The following is a 26030-nucleotide window of genomic DNA, read 5'->3' on the forward strand; positions in this document are numbered from 1 at the left end:
AAAACTTTTTCAGGAATAATTGTTATTCAGAACAGAATAATCTGCTAAAGTGATAATGTCCTCACTCCCTACTAACTCTACTCGCTATTTCTGCCTCTCTTCTACAGGTATTTTCATGGATAGTGTTCTACTGAGCTGGCTACCATTATTATTATTTGTGACACCTCCAAGGAGTCTGAAGACTCATCGCGGGAGGACACCTATTGTACAACTCTCCGTCTTCACCACTACACCGATCATCAACATCAACGCTATCTACCGCCCATCACCACCACCACAGCTAGTATTTTTTGTCTGTAAATTGTGTGTGTTCTGAAGGGCTGATTTGTCTGTATGCAGGATGAAAAACCCGAGTTTCCGGGAGAAAAATCCCTACTACCTCTGTATGAGATCGGCTAAAAAACAACCACGCAGCCGAAAGGATTCTCCACTTTCCCTCTAAACTGCAAGAACAGGAACAGCTGCTAAATAGCATCTATTTATTGTCTAGCTTCAAATTCATCAACCCATCTTTTCTACCTTATCTTTTATTCCATCTATCCCAAAGTTCTTTGGAACAGGGTCCCTTTCTATCTTTCTCAAAGACTACAACTTTCAGCTGTTCCAGAAACTTGTCAGATTCCTTTTCTCTTACCTGCACATACAAGTCTGGTTACTTATAAGTTTTGCAGTCTTTTGTATGCGAGTTGGATTAAACAAAAAAACAGGGAGTAATCATGTAGTCTTGACATGAAGTGGCTATGCATGTGAACTTTCTGGTTAGTGGTATGAGGGGGCTACAAGTGATTATGAAAAAAATTTAGGAGACAGTTTGGGGATCCCATGGCATAAACTGTAGGAATAGGATGTTAGCAGTGCAAGGGAAATGGTCAAGGGATGTTTCAGGGAAGAAGTATCAAGGTACATACACAAGATTATAAAGATAAATCATGTGGCAGTAAAACAGATGAACAGCATCACTGAATGGGAACTGCAAAAAATGAAACTGTTTTGTAGGGAATATAAGGAGAAATGGGATCAGCAAACTAACGAGCAGTATAAAGCACAGGCATGAAAATTTGAATTCATGAAAATATGCCTCCTTTACCATTCTGGTAAAGGAGGCAAAATCTGATAATGAAAAGAAATTAGCCACAGGCCAAACAAAATTTCAGCGTTCTAGATAGTAAAAGAAAAAAATAAGGATTATGGAAGGATAATAATGAATGCAGCTCGTAGGATAACAAAATCAAAAGAATTACTGAGCAATTGCTTTTCATGACAGTATTATCTAATACTCTTATGTACTGAAAACATATTTTCAATACTCAGTAGGGGAGAGAAAAGAGGTCACCACTGGAAGTTGTATAAGAATATGGTTAAGATGGGAAGACTAGATTTTCTGCCTTGAGAGTGGTGAAGTAGAATGGTCAGAAGTGGCTGTGAGTGAATAAGTTTCATGGGAGGTATTTTCTGCCTTGAGAGTGGTGAAGTAGAATGGTATTTTCTAGATTTTCTGCCTTGAGAGTGGTGAAGTAGAATGGTCAGAAGTGGCTGTGAGTGAATAAGTTTCATGGGAGGTATGATAGTCACTGAGTCACTATGCAATTAATGTCTTGTGTAGCATTTCAGCAATGAATTCTTAGACTGTGGAAATCTCCAGATAATATCCTCTCTCCAAGGAACAAGCCATGGGTCTGTCCTCCTGTGGGATGGATGTTCTGAATGTTTTGGTGAATTTCTTCACCAGCATGAGTCTCATACTGTAGGTCTTCAGTGGGTTTTATGACTCCCACATTAAAGGTTTTAAACCTACAGTACATTAATAATTGTGGATGGGTTCAGGTTTAATATTTTTATTTTTTACATAATCTAGAAACCCTGTTCTAAAGATAAACGGCATTTTAAAGCCAATGCAGCCCTCAATAATAGCAGTGGTCTCATTGAAAATATTTCATGTTTGACCTGTGGAGCAGGGCCTCTGAAATCTACTAATGCTTAGCCTTCAACAGGCTCAATGCATTAAAGGTATTATTATTAGTATTATTATTCAGGCCTCCATGGAGTCAAAAGACTCATCGTGGGAGATCCTTTCTAAGAAACACAAGTCTATCAAGACTCATCGAAGGGGGTCCCTCCTAGGAAACACAAAGTCTATCATCCACTCATTAAACACATTGACTGTTCTCGCTCTCACCACTCCATCAGGCAATGCATTCCATGGCTCAACCACTCCTCACCCTCTTTCTCACAGTTTCCTTTCGTAACTTCCAGGGATGCCCCCCCCCCCTTGTTCAACCAAGCGAAAGAACTCCCCAGTGTCAATCCTGTAACCACCTCTCAACAGTTTAAAAGTCTCAATCATATCACCTCACCTTCTTCTTCTATCCACCAAACTCTTGCAGTCCACATTCCCTCAGCCGATCCTCATAACTATCATTGTACAGTCCTGACACCGTCTTTGTTATCTGCCTTTGTGCCCTTTCCACAGTTAATTTATCCCCTTCAAATCCTAGGGACCAAATCTGAGAACAATAGTCTAAGTGTGGTTTGATCAGAGTCTTATACAATGGAATGATAACCCTTTTATTTCTGCAGGTCAGTGTCCTTCTCATTATTGCAGCAATCCTCTGTGTTACCTTCACTACCTTTGCAATATGTCCCCTAAATTTCAGATTTCTATCAATCATCAACCCCCCAGATCTCATCTCCCCTACTTCTTCCAGTTTAACTCCTCCCATAGAGTATGCAGCGTCCCATCGATGTGTCCCAAACCTCAAGACCTTATATTTTGCTGCATTAAACCAACATCCCCATTCATTTGCTCATCTGTCTAGTATATTCAAATCCTCTTGCAGGGCTACCACATCTGCACTATTACTAATAACCCTTCCCAGCTTCGCATCATCTGTAAACAACTGAATATCTCCTTGCAATCCACGGACAATGCCATTGATATAAAGGTTAAACAATATAGGTCCCATTACTGAGCCCTATGGAACCTCATTTGTAACCTTCTGCCTCTTTGATATTGCTCCACCATATACAACTCTCTGATACCTATCAGACAGCTAATCCTGAATCCAGTTGATTAATCTGACATCCAGACCCATGTGCTGCAACTTGAATATCAGCTTATCATGTGGCAGGTCAAATACCTTTGCTAAGTCTAGGAAAATGTCAGTATATGCCTTTCCCTCATCTAATGTTCTTGTAACTTTATTATAAAAGGCTAGCATATTGCTAAAACAAGAGCGTCCTTTCACAAATCCATGTTGATTCTCACAGATAACATTACCCTCATCTGCCCAATGCTGTATACGGTCCCTCACTACTTTCTCCAAGATCTTAACAACTACCGATGACACACAGACTGGCCTATAATTAGACACTTCCAGTCTGTTACCACCCTTATGCAATGGCACTATCTTACCTTCCTTCCATTCCATGGGCACCTTTCCCGCAGCCAAACTTTCGAAAAGCCAGGTCAAAGGCCCTGTCAGTTCCTTAGCACATTCTCTCAAAACTCATGGTGAAATACCATCCAGTCCCACAGCTTTACTAACATCCAGAGTATTCAGTATGTGGAACACACTCTCCTCCTGCACCTCTAAACCTCGAACTGCCCTATTCCTCTAGTATTCAAATTGACTCCTCCAGGATGAAATACTCCAATAAAGTGTTCATTGAACAATTCCACTATGTCCTCTGCATCAGTCACTCTGTTTTCCCATTTTTATCCCACAATGTCATTTCTCCTCCTACTGGCCACATAGCCAAAACATTCCCTAGGATTTTCCTTGGATCTAAGGGCCAATCTTTTCTCATATTCCAGTTTCGCCTTCCCTACCATACTAGTCACTCTCCTGGCCTGTGTCTTATATTCTTCATGCATCTTCTCTTCCCACCTATAAAAGGTTTACAACCATTTATAGGTGGGATTATCATTAAAGATTTGTGTACAATATATATCATCAAATTTTGAAATACTTCAGTAGAATCTTCAAAACAAAGTTATGAAATTTCATTTCCTTTAAGTCTGTTATAATAGAAATTTTAACATGCATATATAAGGACACACGGCACATACACAAAGATTGAAAAAATGTGGTCAAGTTTGATGTCAAGACAAAGATATAGGCATACTTACTGCGACACTGAATGGTTTTTGTTGAATTCCATTTTAAGTTTGGTAAACACTGAATGAAACGGTGATTGAGATGGCCTGTAGGAATAGTGAAACCATCCTCACAGATATATTCACAAACTACTAATGGAAGATGTTCTACACCTGTTTTATTACAGTGAGCTTTTCCATGATGTACAGATGGTGGTGTAGAGCAGATGCCCACTAAGAAAAAAAATATCAATTACAATCCTCAGTAAAAGAATTAGAAATTACTAGTTATTTTCTGACAAAAAAACCAAGGAAATCTTTGCAATCTTAATTAGAATTGATTAAAAAAAAGGAAGAATTTTATTTACTGGGTATAACACATCTTCCTTACAAGTTTATTCCTTCACCATATGAAACAACTTTCAGGAATTATCAGAGATAAGATATTGAAATTCTCTGACATCAAGAATACAAATTTATGACATCTGCATCCTATATGGTATGCTGAGCTAAACTAAGAAGCAAGCCTCTGGATTAACTAACAAACCAAGCTATCAGTCTAGCAAGACTTTTCCTTGAGGAAATTGAAGTCAACATGTACACTGTACTGTTGCAAACAGTGAATTTCTTCATGAATATGACTTCTGAAGAATTCATTGCACATTTATGTCATATTATCTGAAATGAAATAAAAGTCAAAAGTGCATTTCACAAATGTGTGGTTAATTTAAAAGCCCACATAAAATCTTCAAACTGCACTTAATCCTAACTCAGTTACTTTCAGTTACAGAGTGGAATGGTTAAGGCAACTTTCAATTTCAATAAAAATGAAAATTCTTCAAATGTCATCATTCTCCACTTCCCAACTGCCACTTGTTTATTTCTGTCTCAAAAGAGAATATTGCACATATAACTTTAATACTTATGCCAGAAACAAACTATCTTTTTTGATTAGCACCTCATAGTGCAATTGGAAGAATAATGGTATGTTGCACCCTTCGATTGAAAAAGGCCTAAGTTTAATTCTCATCATGACGAGAGGAATCTTTATATGGATTTTTTTCAACTGAAGGTGAGTTAGCCAATCTCATATAGAGATAGCAGGGTTTTTTCTCCTGGAAACTCAAGGTTTTCATCCAACATACAGACAAATTGGCCTTGAGAATACACACACAATTTACTGACAAAAAGTACTAATGGTGGTGGGCAATAGATGGTGCTGGTGTAGATGATGATAGTAGTGGTGGTTTGGTGTAGTTGGTGGATTAAGTAGATGAGACAAAGAGTTGTAGAGTAGGTGCCCTCCCTCGATGAGTCTTTGAACTCCTTGAAGGCATCACGTAATAATAAACAATCTTTCAATAAAAATGTCTTTTGCTCGAGTGGTTAGCATATATATACTCTTCAACCAACAGGCTGCAGGTTCGAATTCTGCCATGGGCATGGATCCACAACCTTGATTACTAAGAGGCCAGAAGTGGCTTGAAAAAGTTCCACATTTGGTCTCTAGAGCAGGGTTTCCAGACTATGTAAAAAAATAAATAAAAATAAAAAAATAGAAAATTGGTAAAATTAGAAAAATAGGAGGAATGGTGTGCAGTTTCTAGATGCCTGGAGTGAATCTGATGGACATAAGGACCAGTATGTGCCTCACAAACTTCACTTAATTGATTTTGGAGTTATGTACTTGGAGAAAGTGATGTTCAGTGAGAGTTTAAAAGTGCAAAACCAGAGAAACCAGAAATATTGGGGGGGGGGGGGGAAGATCCAATCAAGCATGTGTCTAGTTACCCCTGAGACAAATGAGTGTGAGTGCAGGAATGACTGTGCAAAAATAGCCACCCCCTAGGAGTGCAGGAATGATTGTGAAGAGCTGGGTATGGTTTCCCAGGTTTCGAATCTAAATGGGCAGGTGACATTATGTATGGGAAACTGTGGGCCCAAGGAGATCTTGAAATGCATGTACACAAACATTCGTATCAGAAATAACGAAGAGGAGTTTTGGGGATGGATCAGCTCGACTTAGCCAAAAATTATTGGCATCAGTGAGACGTGGTTGTCAGAAAATGATGTAGTTACAGAGATAGAATGTAAGGGATATTGTATTTTCAAAGAAGATAGAGGAAACAGGGTTCTGATTAATATCAGTTAATGATAGCTGAAGAACTTCAACCAACAAAAACACACATTAAGGAAGATTGTAATCTGATGGAAATAGTTCATTTGAGGCTGTCTGGTAAGAGATAGAGGTAAATAAGACAAAATATATTGTTTGCTGCTATAGACCTTGTGGGTCCAGAAGAAGATGTTGATGACATGCATTGGAAGATTAGCACAAATGCATGCAAGTTGCACAACTATCATGGGAGACCTCAAATATGGTGATATAGATTGGAAGGAGGAAAGGGCACATGGCAAAATAGAAATGGAATTTTTACAGTTACTAAAGAATAATTACCTGAAACAGCACGTGACTGAAGGGACCAGGAGTTTCAGAGTGCTTTAAGAAAGTTTAAGGCCAAAAGAAATTCATTCAAAGTTCATAAAAGTTTATGGGCACTCTTCTTCATTTTCAACAATTAAGAAATGGGCTGCTGAGTTTAAACGTGGCCAGCCTTGAAGAAGATCTACGCGAAGGACGTCCAAAAAGTGTAACAATACAAGAAATCATTGATCAAATGCACAATATGGTATTGGTTGAATGGCGAGTCAAAGTGTGTAAAATTGCTGAGACTATAGGCATTTCAAAAGAACATGTAGGATATATTTTGCATGAAGAATTGCAAATGAAAAAGCTTTGCACAAGATGGGTACTGCGCTTGCTCATGGCAGATCAAAAACACATTCGCATGAAAGTCTCTGAACAGTGTTTGGAGCATTTTAACAAGAATAAAACTGATTTTGTGCGTCAATTTTTTACTATGGATGAGACTTGGATTCACTATTATACACCAAAATCAAACAGTAGTCAAAACAGTGGACAGAAGCTAGTTGTTTAGTGCCAAAGAAGACAAAGTCGGTTCTATCAGCAGGAAAGATCATGGCATCTATGTTATGGGATGTAAAGGCATTTTGTTTATTAATTATCTTGAAAGGGTAAAACAAGAACTGGGAAATATTATTCCGATCTTTTAACCAGACTAGATGAAAATATTCATGAGAAAAGACCTGGTTTGCAGAAGAAAAAATCATCTTTCATCAGAATAATGCACCTGCCCACAAAGGTGTTTTGGCAATGGGAAAATTAAGGGATCTGCACAATGAGTTGTTGGAACATCTACCCTATTCTCCAGATTTGGCTTCCTCTGAATTCTATCTCTTCCCAAAACAAACTCTTCCTCACTGCTTCGAATCAAGAGGTGATTGCAAATGTAGAGGGGTATTTTACAGATCTTACTGAGAACCACTACAGGGATGGAATAATGGCGCTGGAGCATCGCTGGAATAAATGTATTAGTCTTGAGGGATATTATGTTGAAAAATAAAAATAATTTTTAAATTATAAATTCGTGTTTTCATCATTCCGAGAACTTTTCAGACAACCCTCGTAGTATGGTGAGTAAGGCTAAATTAGATTTTGAGAGTGAGCATTGAGGTAGATGAACTGGAGGTACTCAGTATATTGAAAAATATTAATGTGAATACAGCAGTGTGCTTGAACAGCATGTCAGCTCGAGTGCTATGACAATGTGCAAGTGAACTGGCAGTGCCTCTCACAGAGTTGTTTAATTATTATTATTGTAATTATCGTGGAAAGGCTAAGACGTTGGTTATGCATTTTTTACTAAATAATTTAAGGAAATTACAATGTCCACGAGGATATACATTAAAATAAATTTTAATATACTTCAATATTTCGGCAACGTCACGTTGCCATTTTCAAGAAACTTAAAAACAAGACACACGTGCATGCACGTACAACAAACAGTAAGTGAGGAAGAGGCAGGAAGCTATTATGTCTTCTAAAGTCTTCATGGTGCCCCCTAGTGGGCAATGTTGGTATTCTTGGGCGATTGGGCTGAAGGTCTTCTGATGTAGGTTTCCCAAATTTGAGGCAGTCTCATGCAGCCAAATTTGTTGAGGTTTGGATTGTTTCTTAGGGCCGAAGCTGATTCCAAGAAAAAGCCTTTCATATTTGTATTTACTACGGTGTATTATCGTGGCTTTTTTCCCACCGTATTCTATGGCAGGTATCCAGGCGCATGGTCAGCAAGACCAGAGTGGCTGTATTGGTGAAACTGGAGGTAGTTCTTGTGTTCTGAAATTCTAATATTTGCTGTCCTGCCTGTTTGGCCAAAGTAGGACAGCTTACAGCTGCAAGGGACCTGGCATACACCAGGTAGGTCTGGGGGGGGGGGTCTTTAGTAGAGCGGATAAGGGATGCCAATTTTTTATATGGTCTGTAACAAGAAGTTTAAGTCATGTTTTTTTAGAATTTTTGTAATTTTTTCCGAGGTGCCTCGGGTATAGGGTATGGTGATGGATTTAGAATAATCCTTGTTGTGAGGGGGGAGGGGGGTTGTGGTTTACTGGTTTCAATATTTTTTGGATTTTTTGGCGGGGTAGCCATTGGCTGAGAAAGTGTTGAGAATGTGGTTTAGTTTTGTGGTTAGTGCATTGTCATTTGAACAGATAAGTTTAGCCCTGTTGTGTTGTGTCTTAATGACTTCCATATTGTTGCGAGGAGGGGTGGTGGGATTGTTGGTGAATGTATCTGCCTGTATGGGTGGGTTTTCTATAGACTGAGAAAACCAAGGTTCCATCAGGCTGGCAGGTGACTAGTGTGTCTAAGAAAGGAAGGCAGTTGTTTTTTTTCTTCTTCCAAGGTGAATTTGATTCTGGGGTGTTGGTTGTTTAAGTGTGTTAGGATGGAGAGGAGTGCATAAGAGCCATGTGGCCAAATAGCGAACACATCATCAACATAGCGAAGCCAAATGGTTGGTTTTTGTGGGACAGAGTTTAAGGCTTTCTCTTCAAAAGTCTCCATATAAAAGTTGGCCAAGGGTGGGGAGAGTGGAGAACCCATGGCTGTGCCCTCTATTTGTTTGTAGAATTTTCCTTGCCAAACAAAATAGCCTGAGTTCATTGTGAACTGAAATAGAGCTGTGATATCAGGAGGAAATTTAGCTTGGATTAGCTCTAAGGATTCTTTGAGTGGGACATTTGTGAATAAGGAGGAGACATCAAAACTGACCATTATGTCAGTGTGTTTGAGTGTAAGGTTTTCTATGCTGGCTTTGAAGTGGGCTGAGTTTTTTATGTGTGAAGGTGTGTTGCCAATATAGTGTGAGAGAGCTTTGGCCAAATGTTTAGCTAGTTTGTATGTGGAGGAATCAATGCCATCCACTATGGGACGTAGTGGCACATTTTCCTTATGTATTTTTGGGAGTCCATAAATACGGGGGAGGGGGGTATGGAGTTAAATGGTTTTAATTTGTTAGTGATTTCCACAGGCCAAGAAGTGACCTTCTAAAGGAGCCTGTGGAGTTTTCTAATTTGTGAGTTGGTGGGATTGTACTCGATAGGGAGGTAAGTAGCCTGATCTAACAATAGAGCTTTCAGCTTACCTGTGTAATCCTTTTGGTTAAGCAATACTGTGGCGTTCCCTTTATCAGCTTTGGTAATTATTATTTTCTTGTTTTTCTTTAATTGTAGTAGAGATTTAATTTCCTTACTGAGCATGTTGGCTTTTCGTGGTTTGGCTTTGGTTAGAACACAAGCCACATCCAGTCTAATATCATTGGCGATGTGGTTTGGAAGGTGTTGTATCCCACATTCAATTCGTATCATAATATCTTCAGCAGGTATTCTTCTGGGTGCAATGGCGAAGTTGTGGCCACATCCGAGGGCATTGAGTGCTTCAGGTTTCATACTAAATGACAAAAGGTTGACTACCGTTTCAGTAGGAAGTTGTGGTTTCGAGATCAAGTTCTTTTTTGAATTTTCAAATTTTTTGATGTGTCGATCTTGTACTTTTTTAAATTCTTTCTCCGCTGCAGTGTACGAGATGTCGTATAAAATAGACCAAATTTCATGGCTCAAGGTGCTTGAAAGATCATCTTCAAGTGCCTGGATAGCTAAGTTAGCATCATTCAGGAAACGGTGGGTCTTGGCGATTTGTTCCCTGAGCAAGGCTTGGCTGGCCCGGTTATAAATACGAAGAGCCTTTTGCGAAGAGAAACGGTGCTTGAATTTCACATAGTTAGGAATTACCTGGTTGGATATCCTGGCAGCGTTTTAGGAAGGTGAGACGATTCAGTTGTCTTGATAGCTTTAACTTCATTTTACCGTAATGGCGTGCTTTACGTGCGATATCATCTCCATGGATTATCGTAACTCTTGTGGAAAGGCTTAGACGTTGGTTATGCATTTTTTACTAAATAATTTAAAGAAATTACAACGTCGAGTAGGATATACATTAAAATAAATTTTAATATACTTCAATATTTCAGCAACGTCACGTTGCCATTTTCAAGAAACTTAAGAACAAGACATGTGCATGCAGGCACAACAAACAGTAAGTGAGGAAGAAGCAGGAAGCTATTATTTCTCCTAAAGTCCTGAAGGTGCTCCCTAGCAGGCAATGTTGGTATTCTTGGGCGATTGGGCTGAAGGTCTTCTGATGTAGGTTTCCCAAATTTGAGGCAGTCTCATGCAGCCAAATTTGTTGAGGTTTCTTTGAAGAGAAAGCCTTAAACTCTGCCCCACAAAAAACAACCATTTGGCTTCACTATGTTGATGATGTGTTCGCTATTTGGCCACATGGCTCTTATGCACTCCTCTCCATCCTAACACACTTAAACAACCAACACCCCAGAATCAAATTCACCTTGGAAGAAGAAAAAAAAACAACTGCCTTCCTTTCTTAGACACACTAGTCACCTGCCAGCCTGATGGAACCTTGGTTTTCTCAGTCTATAGAAAACCCACCCATACAGGCAGATACATTCACCAACAATCCCACCACCCCTCCTCGCAACAATATGGAAGTCATTAAGACACAACACAACAGGGCTAAACTTATCTGTTCAAATGACAATGCCCTAACCACAGAACTAAACCACATTCTCAACACTTTCTCAGCCAATGGCAACCACCCCCAAAAATCCAAAAAATATTGAAACCAGTAAACCACAACCCCCCCCTCCCCTTACTCTAAATCCATCACCATACCCTATATCCGAGGCACCTCGGAAAAAATTACAAAAATCCTAAAAAAACATGACTTAAACTTCTTGTTACAGACCATATAAAAAATTGGCATCCCTTATCCGCTCTACTAAAGACCCCCCCCCCTACCTGGTGTATACCAGGTCCTTTGCAGCTGTAAGCTGTCCTACTTTTGCCAAACAGACAGGACAGCAAATATTAGAATTTCAGAACACAGGGACTACCTCCGGTTTCACCAATACAGCCACTCTGGTCTTGCTGACCATGCGCTGGATACCTGCCATAGAATATGGTGGAAAAAAGTCACGATAATACACCGTAGTAAATACAAATATGAAAGGCTTTTCATGGAATCAGCTTCGGCCCTAAGAAACAATCCAAACCTCAACAAATTTGGCTGCATGAGAGTGCCTCAAATTTGGGAAACCTACATCAGAAGACCTTCAGCCCAATCGCCCAAGAATACCAACATTGCCCGCTAGGGGGCACCATCAGGACTTTAGGAGACATAATAGCTTCCTGCTTCTTCCTCACTTACTGTTTGTTGTGCGTGCATGCACGTGTGTCTTGTTTTTAAGTTTCTTGAAAATGGCAACGTGACGTTACCGAAATATTGAAGTATATTAAAATTTATTTTAATGTAATCCTAGTTGACATTGTAATTTCCTTAAATTATTTAGTAAAAAATTATTATAATTAGCTAAGCAGGCCAAAGTAAATCTAAAAGAGTTTTTTCATTACATAGCAAGTAAGGAAAGGATGATTATAAAAAGATAACTTTACTTGGTGATGATGGTAGGAAAGTGACAGAAGCAGAAGAAATAGCTCAGTTATTAAGTGATCACTTTGCAAGAGTATATCATCCAGGTGGTGAATTTGCAGTCACTGAGGTGACAGAGACTGATGTGAGCATTGAGGTAGATGAACTGGAGGTACTCAGTATATTGAAAAATATCAATGTGAATACAGCAGTGTGCCTGGACAGCATATCAGATCGAGTGCTATGACAATGTGCAAGTGAACTGGCAGTGCCTCTCACAAAGTTGTTTAATTATTATTATTGTACGAACACTTCCATAAAGTCCAAAGAAACAAGGAGACCCAAACTATCCACACAATCTACTATACCTTTCCTTGAACCCATTAACAGACAAAGCATTCACAATTGAATCTGGCCATCCATTCTACTCAATTAAAGCTCTGCAAGCAAAAAACCCACACATTTATTCAACTTCTGGGGATAACCTCTTGTTCTGGCCCCCCTCTACCCAAGGTACTGAAACATTTCCCCTGCATCAATCCTATAAAATCCTTTAAGTGACTTAAATGTTTCTATTATATCCCCTCTTTTTTATTCCAATCAACTGATTTCTCAAATCTACACACCCTCAATCTATCCTCATAGGAAACATTCCGCAGATCACTCACCATCTTGGTTGCTCACCTTTGAATCTACTCCATTTCTTCCTATCCCAAGAAAGCCAGGAGACCAGACTTGAGCACAGTAATTAATCCAGTAGTGGGCATATCATGGCTTTATAAAGAGGAATAATAACGTCCTTATCTCTACTTGTTAGTATGTGCTTAAACAGCCAAGTAATCTTATGAACTACTTTAGCAACCTTAGCAATATGTTTTCTAAACTTTAACTGTGTCTTCCACCACCTCTAATTCTCTAACTTCATGTATTTCCTGGAGTACAGTTCTATCAATGTGGTACACAGTTTATAATCTATTTATCTCAAAATGCACTTTACATTTCTCCAGATTAAACTACACTCATTATCTTTTGCCGTATGTGATGATGATAGGGAAGTGACAAAAGCAGAAGAAATAACTTAGTTACTAAGTGATCACTTTGCAAAAGTATACTGACAGCCTATTTAAATCATCCCACAAGCTCTCTATATTCCCTTGATTCATTATTACTCTACTTAATTTTGCATCATCAGCAAACAACTGAATATTTCCTATATTATCTGCATACAAATTAAGCAGTAGTGGTCCTAGCACTGAACCTTGCAGCATACTGCTAATCACCAGCTTTTGCCTGGATTCTGCTCATCCATATACCACTTTTTGATATCTGTCCAGCAGCCACTCTCTTATCTGCATAACTAGTGTCATATCCATCCCCATTTGTTCTAATTTGCATAACAGATTCCATGTGGTATTTTGTCAAATGCCTTTGCAAAATCCAGCAGAATCATCGTATAGCCATTTCTTTTATCCATCTCAGCTGTCACTCTATTATAAAAAGTTAGTAAATCGCTAACACATGACCGATCCTTCACAAAGCCACGTTGAACCTAATATAGTATCATATTCTTATCCATCTATTCTTGAATTCTCTTTTTGACCAATTTTTCCAATACATTTACCATAATGCCTGAGATACTGATTGGTCTATTATTTTGCCTTCTTTCCACTCCCTTGGAACTCTACCACAGCTGAGACTTAAATTAAAGAGCCTAGTTAGAGGCATTGCCAGTTCCCTTGCACATTCTCACAAAACCTGAGCTGATATCTCATCTAATCCCACAGCTGTGTTTACATTGGGATTCTGCAATATCCTAAGAACCTCCAATTCATCCAGCTTTCTTCTCACATCAGTATCTGTCACATATGCTACAGCAGTAACCTTACTTGAATGATATACCTTTACAAAGTTCACTTAGTAACTCAACTATTTTATCTGCTTCTGACATCTTGTCACCATCAGTACTCATTAAGGATAATCTTCCATAGTCATTCTTCCTCTTATTTGTCACATAACCAAAGAACTCCTTTTGATTTCCTATGATCTTCTTTGGTCTGCTTGGCTAGATTCTTCTCGTAAATCTGATTTTGCTTTTTTTACCATGCTGAGCCATGTAATGTTCATGAGTTTACTTTCCCCTTATATACCCTCCACAGCATTTTCTTCTTCTGAAGCTCATGCTTAATGATATTACTCATCCCTTTAGCTCCTACCTGATTAAACGCCCCTCCATAAGTTAGGTATACAATTTAATACTGCTTCCTCTAGATGTTCCTTAACTATCTCCCATGCACAACTAATATCCTTCCTTTGCAGTGTCTTACAGATTTAAGCTTCCTCCTGAGTTTGTCATAATCACTTGGCTTGTAGTTCCACAAATAGCCCTTTTTGACAGAATATTCCTCAAGTTTTACAATATCCCAAGTCAATACTGTATGGTCACTTTGGCCACTCGGAGACACTATGGCCACTTTGGTTATGAATAGCTCTTTTAATCCTATGCCTAAGTCCAATACTCTCATAAGCCTAGTCCCCTCCAGTCTAAGCTCTAGCAAGGTTCCAAAGGAGTGAAAAAGTAAGATAGTTCCAATACATAAAGGTGGCTCCAAGACAAAAGTAGCAAATTACAAACCAATTAGTATCTCTGGAGTGTTGGTTAAAGTATTGTTAAAGTTGGTTAAAGTTTAATTAAAGTAAATTTAATTAAAATTTAATTAAAAGTAAAACTCAGGAAGGTGAATAGGAATATGATACTCAACAGGGGTCAGCATGGTTTTGTAAAAGGTAGGTCCTTCCTCAGTAATTTATTCACATTTTATAATAAGGTGACAGCAGAATTGGATAAAAGAAATGGCTACACCATGATACTGTGGACTTTGCTAAGACATTTGACAGAATACCAATGGAAAAACTATTATATATGTTGGACCAAATGTGAACGGATATGAGGCTGGTAGCAACAATTGGGGGGGGGGGGGCTGATAGACAGGCATCAGAGGGTGGTGTATGGTGGTGGAGTGAAATCAAGACAAATGAGAGTGACTACTGGAGAGCCCCCTGGGCTCTGTACCAGGACCACTACTCTTTAATTTGCACATTAATGATATAGTAGAAGATTTGAAAGGGGATATTCAGTTGTTTGCCAATGAAGCAAAACTCGGTAGGCAATAGTTGATAAAGGTGATGTAGATATCTTGCAGGATGATTTAAATAAATTGGCAGTGTGGGAAAAGGACAATGGTTGTGAATTCAACGTTGTAAAAGGTAAAGTAATGCACTTCGAAATGAAAAGATTATATATTTCTTATCATATTAATGGTACTGGTTTACAGGAAATTGATGAGGCTAAGAATCTGGGGGTGATGGTGGACAAAGATTTGAAATTCAGATGTTGCAACTCTTTCAGTATGTCAGAGGACATATTGCAAGAGTTGGCAAAACAGTTCAGAGGATTACTTGAATGCTGAAGAACACACTGACAAGTAAAGATAGGGCGGTTATTGTCCATCTTTATAAGGCTATGATTCAGTCACATGTTGACTACTGTGCACAGATTTGGTCACCTGCAATTCTTGGGGATCAGGAGGTGATGGAGAGGATTCAGAGACAAATGACCAAGTTGGTGACAGGTTTATGGAATGTTCCCTATGAGGATAGATTGAGGGTGTGGGGGATTGTAGAGTTTAGCTGACAAGTGAAGAAGAGGAGATTATTATTATTATTATTCAGGCCTCCAAGGAGTCAAAAGACTCATCGAGGGAGGTCCTTCCTAAGACATAAAGTCTGTCAAGACTCATCGAGGGGAGATCCCCCCCTGAGAAACACAGTGTCTATCATACCACTCTTTAAACTTACTGACCGTTCTCGTTCCCACCACTCCATCAGGCAATGCATTCCACGGCTCAACCACCCTCCACACAAAGAAACCACTCCTTACCCTCTTGCTCACAGTTTCCTTTCGTAACTTCCAGGGATGGCCTCTTGTCATCACTCCTTCCCGCTGTTCAACCAAGCAAAAGAACTCCCCAGTGTCAACACTGTAACCACCTCTCAACAGTTTAAAAGTCTCAATCATATCACCTCTCCTTCTTCTATCCACCAAACTCTGCAGTCCATATTCTCTCAGCCAATCCTCATAACTATCCTTGTACAGTCCTGAAACCATCTTTGTATCCTTTCCACAGTTAATTTATCCCCTTCAAATCCTGCGGACCAAATCTGAGAACAATAGTCCAAGTGTGGTCTGATCAGAGACTTATACAATGGAATGATAACCCTCTTATCTCTGTAGGTCAGTGTCCTTCTCATAATAGCAGCAATCCTCTGTGTTACCTTCACCACCTTTGCAATATGTTCCCTAAACTTCAAGTTTCTATCAATCATCAACCCCAGATCTCTTGTCTCCCCTACTTCCTCCAGTATCACTCCTCCCATAGAGTATGCAGCATCGCATCGATGTTTCCCAAACCTCAAGATCTTACATTTTGCTGCATTAAACTGACACCCCCATTCATTTGCCCATCTATCTAGCTTATTTAAATCCTCTTGCAGGGCTACCACGTCTGCACTATTACTAATAATCCTTCCCAGCTTCGCATCATCCGCAAACAACTGAATATCCCCCTGCAATCCACTGGCTATGTCATTGATATAAAGGTTAAACAATATAGGTCCTAGTACTGAGCCCTGTGGGACCCCACTTGTAACCCTCTGCCTCCTGGAAACTGCTCCACCATACACAACTCTCTGATACCTATCAGACAGCCAATCCTGAATCCAGTTGACCAATCTGACATCCAGACCCATGTGCTGCAACTTAAATATCAGCTTATCATGTGGCACCCTGTCAAATGCCTTCGCCAAGTCTAAGAAAATTGCAGTATATGCCTTTCCCTCATCTAATGTTCTTCTCACTTTATTATAAAAGGCTAGCATATTGCTAAAACAAGAGCGTCCTTTCACAAATCCATGTTGATTCTCACAGATAACATTACCCTCATCTGCCCAATGCTGTATACGGTCCCTCACTACTTTCTCCAAGATCTTAACAACTACTGATGACACACAGACTGGCCTATAATTAGACACTTCAAGTCTGTTACCACCCTTATGCAATGGCACTATCTTACCTTCCTTCCATTCCCTGGGCACCTTTGCCAAAGCCAGACTTTCATTGAAAAGCCACGTTAAAGGCACTGTCAATTCCCTAGCACATTCTCTCAAAACTCGTGGTGAAATACCATCCAGCCCCACAGCTTTACTGACATCCAGAGTACTCAGTATCTGAAACACACTCTCCTCCTGTACCTCCAGACCTCGAACCAGTCCTATCCCTCTAGCATTAAAACTGACTCCTCTAGGATGAAATACTCCAATAAAGTGTTCATTGAACAATTCCACTATGTCCTCTGCATCAGTCACTCTATTCCCATTTTTATCCCACAATATCATTCTTCCACAGTCATTTCTCCTACTGGCCACATAGCTAAAAAATTCCCTAGGATTTTCTTTGGATCTTAGGGCCAATCTCCTCTCATATTCCAGTTTCGCTTTCCTTACCACACTAGTCACTCTTCTGGCCTGTGTCTTATATTCCTCATGCATCTCTTCACCTGTCTCCTTATATCTCTTCCATAGCCTCTTTTTTGCATGCAATCCACTTTACTCCAAATTGCGTCCTCTTCTTCACTCGTGGTATACAACTTACCATTGCTGATAACAAATATTCTTTCACAATTTCCCATGCACTAGTGATATCCCGGCCTTCTAATTCCTCCCTCCATGAAACTTCCCGAAGTTGACGTCTAAGACTATTATAATCACCTGCCTTATAATTCCACATAAGTTCCCGTCTCTTTGATACTCCTGGATGTCTATTCATTTTCCAAGTCAACACCATATGGTCACTCTCTCCAACTGGTGGGAGAGACGTCAACTCAGTTATTATCAACTCTTCTGATGCTATAACCAAATCCAAAACTTTTGAACCTCTTGTTCCCTCTGTTACATGTTGCCTAAGACATTTGTCCCTCAAGAATTCTAGAAATTCCATTCCCCTATTGCTACATGCATCTTCCTCTCTCCAATTTATACTACTGAAGTTAAAATATCCCATAACAATCATTCTTCTTGCACTTGCCAAACTTAGCTGTCTAAACATCTCCTGGCCCCTATCCTCTGTGCTCCTGGGTCAGTAGCAACACCCCACTAAATATCCTGTCTTGCCTACCTCTACCTCACACCATACGCTCTCAAAATCATTTGTCTCACTTCCTTCCAAAGCCTCCACTCTTAGTATACATTGGTCATCACTTATCATAAGCAGTACCCCACCACCACGCTTCCCACTCCTATCCTGCCGAAAAATGCTGTATCCAGCGACTTCTATTCCTGTTATTATATCCTCTTCTGTCAACCACGTCTCAGTGATCGCAATAATTTTTGGCCAATCTGATGCTATCTGCGCCACCAATTCCTCTCCCTTATTCCGGATACTCCTGGCATTAGTATAAAGCATATAAATGCCATTGTTTCTATACCCAGCATTATCCCTTCTAGACTCCACTGGGCTCAGTGTTACCTGACATTGTCTCCCAGTCTCCCAAGTATCCATTCCCACAAGAGGCCACCCCTGCTATCATCCTCCCTGGGACACACTGACTCGTTCAGAACAGCAATCTCTCCAGATGCCTACATCCTTCCTCATTCAAATGTAAACGGTCTCTCGCATACAATTCCTCTCTTTCCTCAAACACACTCCAAGCATCCACATATACCAGTCCTCTCTTGTCACACATTCTCACTATTATGCCATTCAATATCACCGCTCTTCTGCTCAGCTCATCATTATCATACCTAGGCAACACGCACACTATTTTTCCTCTCTCTGTCTTCTTCCGTACAGTCTCAAGCAAAAATCTCATATCTCTCGCTGCCCGACTTACATTACCACTCAAGTTATTCGTTCCTACCATCACAATCATCTCATCCACCCTTTCACCTCTCTTAATTGCCATAGCCACCCTTTCTATTGTTCTTCCTAGCAAACACTCCTCACGCATCCTATCTTGAACACCACGGATCATTGAGTCGCCATACATTATACCTCTTACCATTCCCTCGCTCCTATTGTTTCCATTCTCTCCTCTTCTTTCATTCCCATACCTCTCTCTTCTACTGTTTCCACTCTCTCCTCTTCTAGCACTCCCATACATCTCTCTCATTCCCTCTCTCCTACTGTTTCCATTTTCTCCACTTCTAGCACTTCCATATCTCTCTCTCATTCTGTCTCTCCTACTACTGTTTCCATCCTCTCGTCTTCTAGCATTCCCATACCTCTCTCTCATTCCATCTCTCCTACCGTTTCCATTCTCTCCTCTTCTAGCACTTCCATATCTCTCTCTCTCTCTCTCTCATTCCATCTCTCCTACTGTTTCCATCCTCTCGTCTGCTAGCATTCCCATACCTCTCTCTCATTCCCTCTCTTCTACTGTTTCCATTCTCTCCTCTTCTAGCACCCCCATACCTCTCACTCATACTCCCTAAATTCTCTCTCTCTCCTACTCTGATTTGCCTTGCATTTATCTCTTCCATTCTCCTAATCTTATCTTTCATACTTCTGCTCTCATTCACAAGACATTCCACCTCCTCTTTCAACTCATCTATCTCCCTCTGCAGGTCAGTCACTCTTAATCTAAATTCACTCTCCCAAACAAAACCATCTCCTAAACTTTCACAGTCACTCACACCTTCCACACTATCAACTATTATTTTCTCATTCTCTCCTATCACACTACTTGTCTTCCTACATTCATTCCCCGTTCCTGGAGCAACAAAGTCGGATATCGATATATCTAATGTACTTATTTCCTCCAACTGCCTGCATTTTGCGCACATACGCTCTCCACTCTCTTTAACAAGCCACATATGTAATTCCCGAGAACAAAGTTCCTTATGATATTGCTAATAATTGAGTTCTTAAATGGCGGAGGACTTGGCGTTACGCCACTTGTGACTGCTGCTGAATCCACCATCATTCCTTACTGCCGAGTAGCATAATCTTTAATAATTATTCAATTAATAAATAAGAGGAGAAAAAAGTACAAACATCAGAACATTTAAGTACTAAATATAATTAAATAAAATGAAATATAACTAAATACAGTAACTTAGCTTCGTTTTGTCTTCCACCGTTACGCGTTCGATTCCGACAGTACCAAAATATATTATATCGCGACAGCAACTAACTTCCAAAAAACAACCACTGAAGTACACTCGTATTCAGAGAAACAATTTAGCACTCAAAAATGTAGAAAAACGGGGGGAAAAGCGGACTATTCACCGATTAAAAATCACTTTCTTCTGCACAGCTCAAATTCACCGCCACGTGCTCAATATGATAGAAACTTATAAGTTACTAAAGGGATTCTATAAGATTGACACAAAAGAAATTTTTCAATATGTGGAAAATAGGGGGAAAACAAGGGGACACACTTTGAAGTTTTCTAAGAGTGTGGTTAAGGATGTGGAAGTTGGGTTGTTTACTTGGAGAGTGGTGAATGAGTGGAATGGAATGCCAGAGGTGGGCATGAGTGCCCCAACAATGAATAGGTTTAAGGAGATGTAGGATAGGTATTGTGTTAATGGATAGAGTGGGTCTCCTGCAATGAGTCTTTTGGCTCCCTACAGTACCCATATAAATAATAATAATAATCCTTGGATACTGTATAAGGAGGGTGTGAGGAGAAGATTCTTTTGCATGGTGAGTGGAATGCATTCCTAAGTGTGTTGTGAATGTAAGCACATTAAATCACTAATGATAATACCAGCCAATTTAGTCCACTAGGGGATACTATTTAGGAGTTGAGACCTATTCTCAGTTGACATGCTTCAACAATAGCTATAATGTGGTAATAGCTATAGTGTGGTTTAATGGAAATCCCAAATGAAACTTCATATTTGTTTAAGTCAATGTTTCATCTGTGTTTTATTTGAGATACTGTAAAGACTGTGGCATAGTATCACAAAGGAACTGATTATCAGACAGAGCCTGAAGTTCAGGGCAGGAATTCCTGTGTGTGTGTGTGCATGCTAGTCTTGGTTGTTGGGTGGAGAGGACATAAAATCAGGTTCTCAAATCAAGGGAGTTTTATGTAATACTCAAGTTAGCTTTAAGAGCAGCTATAGATTCCAAAGTATATCATGTTTAAAACTGCAATGAAGTATAGTGATTTTACTCTATTTTATTCTGCAAGTAGCACCCACAGCATGGTTTGACAGATCTGATTTACTGTGTATAAGTGTATAATAGATAACAAATTATATTCTTACTTTAATCCTATACCCAAATTAAGTAAACAATGCTTATGCATGAAGTATCTTCACAACTGGGCTACTTGTATATGGAGGCTGATGACATCAACTGTGATGGCAGATGTATTTTTTGATCATCTGGGCAGGTAGTTTCTTCTTTGTCCATAATACATCAGCTTGCCGATGCAAGGACCTTTGCAATACACAAACCTGGACCAGAGAAGGAAATTCTCTGGAAGAATCGAAAAGAGCAACTAATGTGGGATTTTAAAATAGCATAGAGATTATGTTCAGCTTGTTTCTTCCAGAGATATGCCCAGAATAGAGGGAATATCAATAGCTGTATGCTTTTGGAACTATGGTTCGTGGGGGAAGAAAGAGAGAGGGAGAGAGAGAGAGATTCAGTAATTTGTTAATTATACTGGAATTGTAACCATTGCTAAGAAGGTGGGGTGAATGCAGTTGTGTTCAGCTGAGGATTTTTTTTTCTTTTCCAAGTTAAATCTCATGAGTTTGTCCATAGAAGGCTTTTATGAACATCCATGCCTTACACAGGATTTAACTTACATCCTTTGCATTAAAGAATACAGTGACTTTTATCAGATGAGTTAGAAAGGCAGGCAAACATAATAAAATGCTGAATCATCCACCAACCCACAGTATATAAATTATTATAATTTAATCTTTATATTATTATTATAATTTTATAATTTATTTTTATATTTTTATTTATTATATTATGTTATACTAGGGGGGGGGGTTATACCCCCTGGCATCTACGGCATCCAGTGTTCCGGACTGGTAGGTCAGTTCTCCATTCTGATGACTCGAATTTTGAAGACTTGACACTCAGGGTAGCCCGAGTCTCGAGTCTTCAAAAGGGGGGCTCTTCCCTCCCTGTGCCTATGGTGATCACACCCCCCCCCCCCCTCCCCGAGTTCCGGACTGGTAGGCCGGTTCTCCTTGAATTCTGATGACTCGAATTTTGAAGACTCAAAAGGGGGGTTCGCCGCCCTGGTGCTTACAGCACCCAACTCCCTGAGTTCCAGACTGGTAGGCAGGTCCTCCTTGAACTCTGATGACTCGAATTTTGAAGACTCGACACTCGGGGTAGCCCCTGAGTTTCAAAACGTTTCAAAAAACATGACATACAGACGTGACATAAAAAGGCTTATCATTTTATATATATAGGGTAGATTATATTATATTATATTTTTATAATATAATTTTATAATTTATTATTATAATTTAATTCACAGTAACCAAGGAGTAAAATCAACAATGAATTTAAGTGAATTGTCTTTATTCCAAAGTAATATCTGAAATAATTCTTACCTTTAACTGTAATTATATAACTGCAACTTGTGTTGCTTCTAATTTCTGGGTCTGTAATTTCACAGTGATTATTGTACTTTCCTATAGCTAATTCTCCTTCTAATAAACATTTCACTTTTAATGGTCTACCATCTGATGAGTAAAACTTGGGCTTTGCAACTTGAGATTTTCCATCTTTTGCATAAATGATCTCATCTTGACAATTCAGATGTAAAGGAGGTGTCTCTAATAGTAAATATATAGGTGGCTATTACTCCAATATGAATACTATTTATTATTAGCATAATAGCAAAACATTAATACAGTACATCAAGTTCTAAAAACATTATGAAGAAATAATCTTACATCTTTTAATGTGGTGATCAACCATGAAATTTGATTAAAACAGCTTAATACTGCAAGTCATTTTGGTGACTGATAAATTTAGTTGTTTCATTATGCCAGTGGTAGCATCAGAAAATCAGTATGGAATAACATTAGTTCCATAATGTTATTCCATACTGATAGGTGGCTATTACTCCACCTATAATTAATTAATAATAATAATACTTAGATCCTTAAACAAGATAAAAGCTCTTCTCAGGTTCTTTCACTCCCAGTCTTCACTGGCAAGACTATTCTAGCCTCAAAAAATTTGCTTGGTTTTCTGCCATTATGGATATTATTTCCCTCTTGACCAAATGCTTACTTTACACAAATTCCAAATCTACCCTACTTCATTATTTTTTCATTTCATTCTACTTCATTTATTAAATTTACGCTAGCTGTCTGGCAGGTATCAGAGAGTTCTGTAGGGTGAGGTCCCACAGGGCTCAGTACTGGGACCTATATTTGTTTAACCTTTATATCAATGGCATTGTCAGTGGATTACAGGGGGATTCAGTTATTTGCAGATGATGGAAAGCTTTGAAGGATTTGATTCTTTTGCACCATTTTGGCTTCATTCTTTGGAAGTCTTCCTCCTTGTATTCTTTATAACCTACATCTGTTCTAGAAAAAGTAGAGATTTTGTTTTGGATCTCTTAGCCACACCAAATTATGGGCATCTCCATGAAATCAGAACACCCCATTGCAAGAGGCCCACAGTAAATGTTATTCACACAATAACAACCATACCTCTCCTTAAAGTTATTCACTATCAGAGCACTCAACTACATTTGGTCATCCATCACTCTCCAAGCAAAAAATATAGTCCTCACAACTTCACTAACTATATTCTTACTCAACTTCCAGGTGTGACCCCTCATCCCATATTGAAAAATTTCTTTTGCATCAATGTTAGTAATTTGTAAGTTTCTATCATATCACTTCTTTTCTTCTTCTCAACTAAATTTTGCAACACACACACACGCACGCACGCACGCACGCACGCACGCGCACACACACACACACACACACACACACACACACACACACACACACTTTTAATACACATCACATTCCACAAACCTGTCACCATCTTAGTCACTCTGTTCTCGATCATCTCCACCACCTACTTATCTCCAAGAAACTCAGGTTACGTGACCAAATCTGTCCACAGTAGTCAAGATGATGGCCATATAATAACCTTAAAAAGAGGAATAATAATAATAACCTTATCTCTACTTGTCAATGTGTTCTTCAACATCCAGGTAATCTTTTCAGCTATTTTGCCAAATTTACAATATATCCTCCAACTTCATCTATGTCCATTATCACTCCCAAATCCCTGGCTTCATCACTTTTCTGCAATCCAGTAAGTCGATGTTAATACACAGTATATACAGGTAACCCTCATATAACGCGGTACTTATACAACGCGGTTTCGATATAATGTGGTCTACAAATTGTAGTAACCCTTGTTGAATGCGGTACTTATACAACGTGGTTTCGATATGAGACAGCCTACAAACTGTAGTAACCCTTTATCTTTTTATATATTTTTCAATGCGCTACTTAAAAATCAAATTTTATCTTCGTTAAATTTGCATCTGCCTGTATCACGTATGTAGTTATAAGTAGCAAATTTTAAAATAGGTGGATATACTCTTTAGCATGCATGTATGTCAATTGTTTACCATATAAAGTATTTATTGTTGAAAATTGTCTTCGTTTTCTGCCAGGAAAGCACATTAAAAATCATAAGTGTGTTAATCTCAAGCTGAGCACTTTATTTTCTGGTGAGTTACAATACAATATGTATTGATTTTTTATTAAAAAAATATTTTTATAGTTATGGCCACTTAGAGCGCTTTTGCGATATGGTTGAAAACAAAATTAATGAATTAATTGATGGGAAATAGATTTAAATGAGGAGGAACTGGTACAAGTAATAGATGATGTCGAACCAAATGGCGGGGAAAGTTCTGCCGAAGATTCTGATTATGATGAATCCGTTAAAGAATTCAGTTTAAAGAAATTAGCAGGATTGGACTTGGCAAGAAAGTTATTTTATGTATAATGATCTCTCAATGGAGTGCTCCAGAAAATTCATGAGACAATTGGATGTTTAGCTCCGTATTATGAACTTAATAAAAAATTGCAGCATAGTGGTAAGCAAAGTCTTATTTCTGACTACTTGATAACTAAAGCAGCCGAAGTATGCAAAGAGAATTATACTAATGATGTCAAAGAGATTTCAAGTGATGATGATGTCTGGCCAATCGTAAATAAAGAACATCTACGAAATGTTAGTTTTAAAGACAGTGATGATGATTAAAATATACACTTTATTTTAGTTTGCTTAAAACACTTATAAACTATGAAACAAATACACAATGGAAATTATAAAAAATTATAAATTGTACGTAACCTGTGCAATGAAGTTTACGTATAATTTATAATTTTTTATAATTTTATACTATGTATTTGTTTCATAATTCATTTGTTTTCTTAACTTACATGAATTACCTGAATTAAATAAAAATATATTTTTGTTGGATATGTCATTGCTTATATAATCTTAAAAAAAAAAAAAAAAAAAAAAAAAAAACGATTTCGGAACCTAATCCTATTTTATGTATGTGATCCGAGTCTCACATAATGCGATTTATATAACGCGACATTTTTGTGGAACCTAACATCCGCATTATACAAGGATTACCTGTATATCTTTTCATCTCTAGGTGCACAATCTTATATTTTGCCACATCAAACTGATAACCATTATTCTTTACCTACTGCCAATTTAAATCATCCCACAGAATCTCTGCATCACCTTAACTATTTTAACTACTGCCCTTTTCAGTTTTAGATCAGCAAACAACTGTATACTTACCTTAAAACATTCCTATATCATTAATATACAAATTAAACCACAGTGGCCCTAGTACAGAGGCACTCTGCTAGTAACCCCTCACTATGCTGTATTTTACTCCA

General features: G+C 38.7%; 1 protein-coding gene across 4 annotated transcripts in view; it reads right to left on the minus strand.

Moving 5' to 3' along the window:
• LOC150105013 (sushi, von Willebrand factor type A, EGF and pentraxin domain-containing protein 1-like) overlaps window positions 1-26030 on the minus strand; it is a 344216-nt gene that overhangs the window by 133453 nt on the left and 184733 nt on the right. For all 4 annotated transcript variants that reach the window (XM_090396105.1, XM_090396104.1, XM_090396106.1 and 1 more), the window contains 2 exons: window positions 22674-22898; window positions 4130-4330 (listed from right to left, as the gene is read on the minus strand). In XM_090396105.1, the coding sequence (XP_090252231.1) occupies window positions 4130-4330; window positions 22674-22898 (426 nt within the window). The remainder of the gene's footprint in view (window positions 1-4129; window positions 4331-22673; window positions 22899-26030) is intronic.

Source organism: Typopeltis vanoorti, chromosome 7, assembly GCF_054136105.1.
Source record: "Typopeltis vanoorti isolate ZY-2024b chromosome 7, IOZ_Tvanoo_1.0, whole genome shotgun sequence".
NCBI classification, from domain to species: Eukaryota; Metazoa; Arthropoda; class Arachnida; order Uropygi; family Thelyphonidae; genus Typopeltis; species Typopeltis vanoorti.